The sequence below is a fragment of the Pleurodeles waltl genome, chromosome 12 (assembly GCF_031143425.1).
Source record: "Pleurodeles waltl isolate 20211129_DDA chromosome 12, aPleWal1.hap1.20221129, whole genome shotgun sequence".
NCBI classification, from domain to species: domain Eukaryota; kingdom Metazoa; phylum Chordata; class Amphibia; order Caudata; family Salamandridae; genus Pleurodeles; species Pleurodeles waltl.
In genome coordinates this window covers 545,087,076-545,099,298 of record NC_090451.1, presented here as the reverse complement: position 1 = coordinate 545,099,298, position 12,223 = coordinate 545,087,076, and the positions used below count along the sequence as shown (strand labels likewise).

Here is a 12,223-nt window from a genome sequence, read left to right as displayed (position 1 = left end):
ACACTACAAGAAGTATTACCATTGCTAAAACTACACGACTACATGTCAACTTTAGACCTCAAGGACGCGTATTTCCATATACCAATACACCCATCGCACAGGAAATACCTAAGGTTTGTATTCAAAGGAATACATTACCAATTCAAGGTACTGCCTTTCGGATTAACAACCGCACCAAGAGTCTTTACCAAATGTCTAGCGGTAGTCGCTACACACATCAGAAGGCAGCAAATACATGTGTTCCCATATCTAGACGACTGGCTAATCAAGGCCCATTCGTTAATAGAGTGCTCAAATCACACAAATCAGATCATACAAACCCTCTTCAAACTAGGGTTCACCGTCAACTTCACGAAATCCAACATTCTGCCGTGCAAGGTACAACAATACCTAGGAGCCATAATAGACACAACAAAAGGAGTAGCCACTCCAAGTCCCCAAAGAATTCAAAATTTCAACACCATCATACAACGCATGTATCCAACACAAAAGATACAAGCAAAGATGATATTACAACTCCTAGGCATGATGTCTTCATGCACAGCCATTGTCCCAAACGCAAGACTGCACATGAGGCCCTTACAACAGTGCCTAGCATCACAGTGGTCTCAAGCACAGGGTCATCTTCTAGATCTGGTGTTAATAGACCGCCAAACTTACCTCTCGCTTCTGTGGTGGAACAACATAAATTTAAACAAAGGGCGGCCTTTCCAAGACCCAGTGCCACAATACGTAATAACAACAGATGCTTCCATGACAGGGTGGGGAGCACACCTCGATCAACACAGCATACAAGGACAATGGAACGTACATCAAACAAAACTGCATATAAATCACCTAGAACTTCTAGCAGTTTTTCAAGCACTAAAAGCTTTCCAACCAATAATAGTTCACAAATACATTCTCGTCAAGACAGACAACATGACAACAATGTATTATCTAAACAAGCAAGGGGGGACACACTCCACGCAGTTAAGCCTGCTAGCACAAAAAATTTGGCGTTGGGCAATTCACAACCAAATTCGCCTAATAGCACAATTTATACCAGGGATCCAAAATCAACTCGCAGACAACCTCTCTCGAGATCACCAACAGGTCCACGAATGGGAAATTCACCCCCAAATTCTGAACACCTATTTCAAACTCTGGGGAACACCTCAAATAGACTTGTTTGCGACGAAGGAGAACGCAAAATGCCAAAACTTCGCATCCAGATACCCACACAACCAGTCCCAAGGCAATGCCCTATGGATGAACTGGTCAGGGATATTTGCTTACGCTTTTCCTCCTCTCCCTCTCCTTCCTTACCTGGTAAACAAACTCAGTCAAAACAAACTCAAACTTATATTAATAGCACCAACTTGGGCAAGGCAACCCTGGTACACAACGCTGCTAGACCTATCAGTAGTACCCTACATCAAATTGCCCAACAGGCCAGATCTGTTGACACAACACAACCAAAAGATCAGACACCCAGATCCAGCATCGCTGAATCTAGCAATCTGGCTCCTGAGATCCTAGAATTCGGGCACTTACAACTTACCCAAGAATGTATGGAAGTCATAAAGCAAGCCAGAAGGCCATCCACCAGGCACTGCTATGCAAGTAAATGGAAGAGGTTTGTTGGCTACTGCCATATTAATCAAATACAACCATTACACACAACTCCAGAACATGTAGTGGGTTACTTGCTTCACTTACAAAAATCTAACCTGGCTTTCTCTTCCATTAAAATACACCTTGCAGCAATATCTGCATACCTGCAGACTACCTATTCAACTTCCCTATATAAGATACCAGTCATTAAAGCATTCATGGAGGGCCTTAGGAGAATTATTCCACCAAGAACACCACCTGTTCCTTCATGGAACCTAAATGTTGTCCTAACTAGACTTATGGGTCCACCTTTTGAACCCATGCACTCCTGCGAAATACAGTTCCTAACCTGGAAGGTTGCATTTCTCATCGCCATTACTTCCCTAAGAAGAGTAAGCGAGATTCAGGCGTTTACAATACAAGAACCTTTTATACAACTACACAAGAATAAGGTCGTCCTAAGGACTAATCCTAAATTTTTGCCAAAGGTTATTTCACCGTTCCATCTAAATCAAACAGTGGAACTTCCAGTGTTCTTTCCACAGCCAGATACCGTAGCTGAAAGGGCACTACATACATTAGATGTCAAAAGAGCATTAATGTATTACATTGACAGAACAAAGAACATCAGAAAGACTAAACAACTATTTATTGCATTTCAAAAACCTCATGCAGGAAACCCAATATCAAAACAAGGTATAGCCAGATGGATAGTTAAATGCATCCAAATCTGCTACCTTAAAGCTAAACGACAGCTGCCCATTACACCAAGGGCACACTCAACCAGAAAGAAAGGTGCTACCATGGCCTTTCTAGGAAACATCCCAATGCAAGAAATATGTAAGGCAGCCACATGGTCTACGCCTCACACATTCACCAAGCACTACTGTGTAGATGTGTTATCCGCACAACAAGCCACAGTAGGTCAAGCCGTATTAAGAACATTATTTCAAACTACTTCCACTCCTACAGGCTGAGCCACCGCTTTTGGGGAGATAACTGCTTACTAGTCTATGCAAAACATGCGTATCTACAGCGACAGATGCCATCGAACTGAAAATGTCACTTACCCAGTGTACATCTGTTCGTGGCATCAGTCGCTGTAGATTCGCATGTGCCCACCCGCCTCCCCGGGAGCTTATAGCAGTTTGGAAGTTACCTTCAACTATTTGTATATGTATCATCTCAACCTTAAATAGGTACATACTTAGTCACTCCATTGCATGGGCACTATTACTACAATTCAACTCCTACCTCACCCTCTGCGGGGAAAAACAATCGAAGATGGAGTCGACGCCCATCCGCAATGGAGACAAAAGGAGGAGTTACTCGGTCCCGTGACTCGAAAGACTTCTTCGAAGAAAAACAACTTGTAACACTCCGGCCCAACACCAGATGGCGAGCTATGCAAAACATGCGAATCTACAGCGACTGATGCCACGAACAGATGTACACTGGGTAAGTGACATTTTCATTCTCCAGTATTGGAATCTTTCATAGATTCACATGCGACCCACCCACCTCCCCGGAGAAGCTCACTTCACCTCTTTCTGTCTAGCAGTACATATACTCATAGTAATATACGCACTTGTGCGTTGAAAATCTGAGGTGCTAGAGCTTCTCTCAGGAGGTTCTGAAGGGTGCTGTCGCCTGATTGGTGGAGGATCAAGTTTGGTCCTTTTTACATAATGACTCTGATAGACTATCAAATTGAAGAGGGCTAGGGCCTTTTTTCTCTTCAATATGTTTTACATTACTTATGAAAATTATACCTGGACTCCCATCTCGACGACGGGGAATGATTCAAGCATGTGAATCTATGAAAGATTCCAATACTGGAGAACTACAGTTACAGGTAAGTAACTTGTTTTCTTTCTTTGCGAGGGCAGCTGAAGAGTACATTGCCCGGGCACCTGTAGTTCAGCTCCCCCTGGTGGAATCCACTAAGTTAGACAAAGTTATCCAACCAACTGAGATTCTGGAGGCCATACGACGCTTGCCACTGGGCAAAGCGCCTGGATAGGAACGCTTTACTTCTGAATTTCATAGAACATTTGCAAACATCCTCGCCTCAATCCTGGCTCGTCTTTTTAATTCATTCAGTGACACAGGAACTCATATGGACACCAAGAAATCAGCCATCATTGTCGTGCTCCTTAAGCCCGGTAAGGACGCAAAGCTATGTGAGTCTTATCGGCCCATATCCATATCAATTGTGGATGCAAAATATTTTACTGGCATCTCACCTTGCCCCCTTATATGCAAGGGCTCATAGACCCGGATAAGTCTGGATTTATACCAGAAAGGGGTTGTGGGGATAACACCAAACACCTCTGCCACCTATAAGGAGCAAGGTGTACACTTGTCTGTACTTTTTCTACCAGTGGACGCTGAAAAGGCCTTTGATCGTGTTCATTGGCCATACATCCAGCGCGTCCTTGCAGGGTTTGCTGTTGGTTGTGACTACAATCACCCCCAAGTACAGCTCGGGGTCAGCGGCCTGCCATCCCGACCTTTCGAGGTAGCCCAGGGTTAAATGTCAGGAATGACTGCTGTTCCCGTTGCTATTCACCCTAAATATGGAGCCAGTTTCACTGAAAGGGTGAGTCAACACTGGCATGTCACGGGTATACCCAATGGAGGAAAGGGACCATAAGTTAGCTTGATACACAAACGATGTGATGCTCATAGTGATGCAGCCATCCACCTCCCTACTACACCTTATGAGCGAAATGAAGGAGTTTGGGCGAATATTGGGTTTAAAATACATTTCAGAAAGACACAGGTACTCAACTTAACGATCCCCAAAATAGATCAGGCAACTTTGACAGGGCACTTTCCCTTTGCATGGGCTCCCCAGGGAATAGAGTATCTGAGACTCCGGATTCATTCCACTTCAGGGCGCACTGCTCATGAAAATTACACCCTGCTACTCTATAGAACTACAAGGGATTAAGGCACCTGGAAGAAATATACATTGTAATGGCTGGGGTGCCTGGCTGCGATTAAGATGATCCTACTTCCCAGGATACTTTATATTATGCAGAGACTGCCCCTACAGCTGATTGCACTGGTCCTAGATAAACTCCGCCTGATCAGTGATTTCATATGGGTGGGGAAAAAGGCTAGAATGGCGCATAAACAGACTTACCTAGGGCAGGTGGATGGGTGCCTTGGGGTGCCACACTTACTGAGGTACTATCAAGCTGCATAGCTCCGGTACATGGTGGAATGTTCAGGGAGAGTACCGAGAAACATTGGTGCTCTATAGACCAGGCTGTAGCAAGGATACATATATGGAAGATCCTGTGGCTCCCCAGGGTAATCACCCACTGGGTATATACATCTCCCCAATCCTCAAGGCAACTATGGGGATCTGGGACAAAGTGCAGGAGCGACACAGGTTGTCTCCCCGTATTTCCCCCTTGACCCCAGTGCTGGGCGACCCGAACTTTCCTCTGGCCTCCCTGGGGAATGCGTTCCTTTGTTGGCAGGAGGCCAACTGTAAGAGGGCGGGAGACCATTTTGACCCAGAGGGTATTATGGACTACGCTGAAATTCAAAGTAAGTATGGCTTGCCATCCTCAGCATACTGGCAATATAGTATTAGGTGCCATTGGGTGATGCAGCCCCATGTGCAACCCCATGCCAGTCAGACCTCTTACGCCATTTAAATATTCGCTCCTTACACGCCACTCAGATAAACAGATTCTTTTAGGTATCCATAAATTTCTGCTTCACAACACCGACCCTGACAAATTGGCAGCACACAAAAGATGGGAACGGGAGTGTGCTAGGGAATTCACCCCAGGAGAATGGCAGGACATCATACACCAACCACGGGCCTCAGCCTGCAGCACCTCGGGCAAGGAAATGTTCCTGAAAATAGCTCACTACTGGTATTATGCACTGGCTAAGGTTGCCAAATGGAGGCCGGGAGGGAATCCTAATTGTTGGAGACATTGTGGCCAAGTTGGCACTCTGTCACATATTCTTTGGTCCTGCCCTAAGATACAGACGTTCTGGATGGAAGAACTAGCAGACGTTGACAAAATGTACGATACTGTCCTACCTTGACAGATCCCTTGAAGTCTGCAAGATGGTGGACTGTTGCTTTAACCCTGGGCGCTGCTAAGCAGGTACTGCTATTCTGCTGGGGTACTGAGGTGGTACCAACACATTTAGATTGGCTTCATAAACTTTGGGAACTTCTGGGGATGGAGAAGCTTACAGCAGCAGCCAACCATTCCCTACCTCACTTTGCTAAAAACATGTGGGACCTTTGCATACAGTTCCTGTCGGGGAGTTACAGGAAGTGACCTGCCCCATTTACCTCCATATAATGATGCTCTCACTATAAGCCCCACCTGGCGACTGATGTCATACAGACTCACCCAACTTTTGTACTACATGGATGGTGGTGGGTGTGCCTTCTTGTATCTCTTGGGCTTGTCAAGTCTGATTTCCCATTTCTTATTCCCACTCTCTCTCCCCTTCCTCACTCTTGACTACGTTAGCACTCATGTTGCCCCCAACAGCCACTGGATGTAGGTGGGTTTTGCTGTAATTCACTTGTCTAAAATCAATAAAAAAAGTTAAACCTTATAGTCGATGATTCCATCCCTTACAAGTACCAGATCAGACATCAGGGTGCCCGAGAAAAGCCCTTCAGCAATGAAGTGCAGCCTCACTCGAGGGGCCTCCCTTCCTCCTTGATGATTAACGCCTTTCCTTCTGTGGAAAAGTCTCTGTTTTGGATCAGTATCTGTTTGAGAGGCATTGTCCAAATAGTTGTCCATGGCAGTGTTGAGCAGCCTAAGAACTGATGGATCTGAACCTGCATAACACAGGGAAATGTGCAATGGAACTGTACCTCCTTTTATTAAAGCTTTCACCAAGGCATTCAGAGCTTTACATTTCATCAGGCTACTTAGGTCTTAGTATTTACAACAAGACACCATTAATTACCTGGAAAGTGACAGCTGTTTCCCTCTTTGCCTTTCTAAGAAATGTCTCCTTCTATCTAAACAAGGTTATCTTCACTAGGATGTCCTTCTACCTTTTGTTGTTCTAGGCCCAACTATGTGTGTGTCCACCTCTTTGCCTTCTTTAAGGCCTGGGGACAAGTGAAAAAATAAAGGAAGTATATTTCATGTGATCCATGCTATCCGCTCCATCCTTGACATTCCTCACACTGGTTTTGACTCGCTTGCCCTTTTTTCCAGATCCCATAGTCAAAACGTTAGAACCTTAATATTGAGTTATACCGCTGTCACTCACATATCCTTTATTTTGTCGCGTTCAGTCACTTCCAGCGGTTTTATCTGTTTCAAAGCTCCTGTCCCTATTTGCTCATTATCCACAATGAGCATAGAAAAAACCTTAATGATACACTTCCTCACTACCTCGGACTTCCTTCAGATGCGTCTTCCACTCTTTATGCAGATCCTGGAGGCTCACCATCAGGTGTGCTGTTGAAAGAGCATCTTCCTTCCTTATCGCTGTAGTGCTTTGCAAGCATAATGAATCCAACAAATTCCTTTCACCGCCCAGGTTCATGCAAGCTAGCCAGCGATGTCCTCTTCTTTAACTGCAGTATCATGCAGGTCTTTCACTATGAGCACTTGCTGTTCTGCATTATGCACCTTCTTCAGCTGGCAGTGGAGATTTAACCTAATGAACCTTTTCAGTGGAATCACTGCACACCTAGTACTCCAGTGAGAGAGAATGCTGGTGGGGATTGAACTATACCAATGTTTCTGTTCCACAGTGTATGATTGGCCAGCACATGTGGAGAGGCTCATGCTCACCAGAAGCACAAAGCACCATTATCCACTGAAATCCAGTTTCAACGCCCGACGTTTCAAATGAGCTCTCTATGCTACATGGTAAATGCCTTCCTCCTTAAGGTTCATCCCACCACACACCCCCACTGTAGCTCTTCCCCTCCCAACTCAGTGGCTACTAGTGTTCATTTGTTTATGGCATTCAAACCAAATCTGAAGATCTAGTAGGGAAGAGCCACCGGCTGGATACCCTCAGTTTATTTGGTCTCTCTTTGTTAAGATACATTACAACAGGTCTTGCGCCTGCCCCTTCACCTCCCAACAGTTATTGGTATCTGTAAACTCACTGCCAAAATCAGGCATCTCCCTCGCTCCAAGCTCTTGGACCCCTGCAGCTCTGTCATTCAGCTAGACTAAGCACAAGCACCCTACAAGGACAGGGAAGCACTCGATCAGCTGGCTTCTTCGACTCAAAAGTGGTAATGCTTTGGCTGCTCAGACATTCCTTTGCATCCCTCTCAGCAGCTGTCCATGCTGCTCCTTCCTCAGCCTCTGATTTAACGTGTAAACTTAATAGATTAACAGGTAGGGTGTATAACCCTACTTTCGACAGACCAGGGTTTATAACCCTACTTTCGACAGACCAGGGTTTAACATTATAGTTAACACAGACTTCAGAATCTCATCTTCCCATCCTCAAGATTTGGCAACAAACTGAATCTCTCAGTGGATGGTGACCAGTGTATGATGGGTCATGATGGTCCTGGAGGGATCATGTTCCAGTTGGCTGCCATGATCAGGCATAGTGCGACCCCCAAATGATTGAGGTTTAAAATTCTCTCGGCAGGTAATAAAGAATCAGGATGGGCCTTCAAATAGGCAACTCTGTTTTTGAAAAACAATTCTTTTTGGAAAAAGTATGTTGTGGGAATTGTCTAGTGGCTTGCATTTTAATGGGTTGAGTTTAATTTTGCATGAGTGAACAAGAAATATAGGTAAGACTTTTTTCAGTTTAGACCTCCTCATGAAATGTACATGGCTTCTACTCGCTTCAGGACTTTTAATGCAATGTTGTTTTACACCTTTCCTGGAAAAGGTCCAAAATGCCAAATACAATGAAGTTAACTTGACTAAATTGCTTTTGTGAGGACCTTCTGCCGATCTTGTACATAACCTCCATTTCCTCCAACAAGGATATGATTCAATTTTTTATGCCAGGGCAGCCCTGTTTCTTATCACCAGCGAGAGTGTTTCAGTAGTCTTAAAACACACAGTTGTTTTTAACATAGTTAACTTGTAGCTTTAATTTGCCTGTTGATCTAACCATACCAGTCTACTGCAGTTCATCCTTATTATCTTCGTGCTTTAATTTTGTTTTGTTTCTGTTTTTGTTCCACCTTGTTTTTCCACATCTTAGACCCTCAGAAGAGCTGACTTTGAGCCCGAAGTTGCAGCTGGACAGTAGCTTGACTTTAAGCAGCAACAACAGCAGTACCACTGCCAGTGGTAGTATACAGAGCAGTCCGAGGAATCCAACTGCACTCTTTCCTGGATTGCCGGAAACAATAACCCCAAAGCCACCTGTTCAGGTATGTATTCACGTGTACACACTGACGCGACTATCAATGGGGAAAGAGAAGTTGGTGCTGCCTGAGATAGCGCCCTCCCACTATAATTACTATAACAATAAAAGCCATATGGACGAATGGGTACTTGCTTGGAATTACTTGCACAAGGGAACCTGGTATGTATTGTGCCTCTGTGGCCTACCAACCTAGGTAGCACTCTTCATCATTGTATTGTCTTAGTTGACTGACAGTTTGTTAGGGGGGCTGATGGGCTCCCTGTTAGTACATGAAGTGTCTTCCTTTGGGTGAGTGAATGTCACCTTGTCATGAGTTGTGGGATCCTATGGTTATAAATAAAAAAATCCATTTTAATATCCCTTCACTTGATTTTATGGATTTCTAGAGGGATATTAAAAGCAGAAGATTAGGATTATTGGGATAATTATTGTCCCCATATCCCTTAGGTGGACACATTTGAGCCAATCCTGAGCTCTCCTAAGGGGTTTATGGTTTTCTTCAGGACTGTGATCCTGATTTTCAATCAGCTCTTGTCCAAAAATGCTTATCCACACATTAATGTTTAATGCTTGTAGTACACACTGTGGATGTGGCAATACTGGCGAATAATTCCTGTAAAATATAAACAGGATAAGACACACAAACATAAACACATATTTTGAGGCATTATCTTCTCTTCTGGAAAATACAAAATGTGTGTGTGCGTGTGTGCATATTAAGTAAAGAGCATGATGATAGAAATAGTACACTGCAAACACATGCAAAAAGTGTGTCCGTGAATAACACTGAAATGTGGCAGGGCAGTGCCACCCCACACTGTGCTGTCTCAGACACTTGTGAGCCACACACACTCATTCTTCTATCTATCTATCTATCTATCTATCTATCTATCTATCTATCTATCTATCTATCTATCTATCTTTCTCACCCCAAAGAGGGAAAACACAGGGTGTCCCCTAGAGTCAAATACTGTTTGCGGGAACAAAATCGGTATGGGTACGTAAAAGGTGGCTATAGGAGCTTTATGATGAAAGGTCTCCATATGAGGCTATTGTATACTCATGTCTTCAAGGAAAATCACCAGTCTTTAACCTACTTGGTTTGTTTGCCTCCACATGCTACCGATTTTTCAGATAGTGTAGCCGTCCTGACTTCACATGCCGGGATTCAAAAACTAAAGCGCATACTTCGCTGTGGTTCTGGTGTTTTTTTATGCACAATGTTGTTGTGGACAAGCGAGTGGCAACAGACGCATAAGCAAATGATGTCGCGCACTGGCTTGACCGATTCTCTGTAGTTCAGTCTTTGCCAGTTGTGAGTGTAGGCAAATTACTATGCACAACTCTATTGTGAAAAGGGCCGATCCTAAGCCAATCAAAATATAAAGTGGTGTATGTTTAAAATACTTAAAATGATTTAGAATGAGAATGTGTAGAATATTCATGCTTCTCATTCAGACTCAATAGACTCTCGAAGTGGGGGACCTCTTTTATTGTAAAATGAATGTATCTAAAAACTGTAAATAGTTGTTGACAAACAACATGGTTGTTATGAATTTTGAATAAGAATAGCCTCCAAAATGAACATCCATATGTGCAGTAGTCAGATATACATCATATCAGCTCAGTATGGGACTCAAGACTAGATATATTATGGAGAACATACAATCATGCATCTGAATTGTCAGTGTATAAGTCTGTATACGTCAATTTATAAGTCAAGAGGGTGGCTGATTCCCAAAAATTTGTAATGTTCACATAGGTCCTACCTGTAACCATGGAATTTCATAATTGAAGTCTGTGATATGAGTTTGTAGGCAGTATACCCTCACTGTTCCTTGAAGAGGAGTAGTCTCTGTATGGCTAAATTTCCAGAGTGATTCTTTGTGTTCCAGAATGACCCATTGAGTATCATTTTCACAATCTCTCATTGCCACAAAGTAGGGTGTGGGTAGCACTCCGGCTGCACCAGCTATTTACTCCTGTGTTCGTTAATCCTAACACAGACCTTTTTAGTTGTCAATCCGATGTAACAAAGGTAATCGGGACAAGTGATCATGCATAGTACATTTCTGGTGTTGCAGTGAATGTGTTTTCTGATTTCTAGGTTTATACTTTTGGTTGCTTTAGAGTACGGTTAAGTACTGCACTTCCAGGGACAGTGCCCTGTAGCTGAAGGAAGGCCTCAAAGAGTGTTGTCAGTTGGTGCAAAACCTCATTTAGAAGGTGTATTTGAGTATCAATATATCCTGAATGTTCTACCCTCTCTTGAATAAAGAGATGCTGGCTTCACCATTTATGAGCCATCATTCTCTAGAAAAACAAGGAAGACCATGATCTCCCCCAAGTTCTAGGTCACGTACAATATCCAGAAACAAATGACTTACACCTTCTTCACCCATACTTCCTCTACCACCTCCCCTACCGTAAGTTCACCATTATCCGACAACATTCTGTGCTCTTCTGAGAGCAGCAAATAAACAAAACATTCCTGGGTCCAAGAGCATCTCTGAGGCCTCTTCTTCCTTTGGTTATAGGTCTTCTAGAAATTGCTAAAGACCACCCATAATAACAGTCCCTCCTAGACTTTATTAAAAAGTATATACTTCAACAACAGGGTCCTGAGGTCTGACCGTAAGGCTAACTCTGTGAATCCGGCTGCTTTGGAGAAATGTTATGCATTAGCCCCTGAGACCACTGCTGTTCCCAAAATAGAGAAAATAAATCTTGATATAACTCCCAAGAAGATATGGATAATGGTAGCAACTGCATTCAAAAGTGCAAGTGTTATGGCGCTACTCGGGTGATACCAGCTTTTAGTGAAAATCACACTCTCCCCCTGCCCCCCAGACCATTAGCACTAGTTTGAGGAAATAAGTAAAGATCCAAAGTTACCAATCCAGTTAATAGTGCAACTGTGGATGGGGCTGAGCGGGCTTCTACAGCCTACTGCCACGGGGTATTTCATGCAGAGCATCCTTGGTCTAGCCTTGTCAATGTATAGAGGAAAAAATGAGAAGGTTGAAAAATGAACCGGAGACCCACAAAACAGTAGATCTGAAGGAGAAGAAACACTTGTTTAACAACCATTACAAAACAAAGGATACCGGGTACTACTGTCATCAGGTTCAGTCCTCTCGCTGGCCATACCAACAGCAACCTGACAACTGAAAGGTCATGGGTATCTGTACTAAAGTCTTCCAAATCCACCAGCTACACCATCTGATTTCAGGAGAAAACCTTTGTCCAGGAATAG

The 12,223-nt window shown here is 43.7% G+C and overlaps 1 protein-coding gene across 1 annotated transcript in view; it reads left to right on the top strand.

Moving 5' to 3' along the window:
* Window positions 1–12,223, top strand: part of EDC4 (enhancer of mRNA decapping 4) — a 703,483-nt gene that overhangs the window by 330,375 nt on the left and 360,885 nt on the right. Inside the window, exon 17 of the mRNA XM_069217586.1 lies at window positions 8,800–8,971. Within this exon, the coding sequence (XP_069073687.1) occupies window positions 8,800–8,971 (172 nt within the window). The remainder of the gene's footprint in view (window positions 1–8,799; window positions 8,972–12,223) is intronic.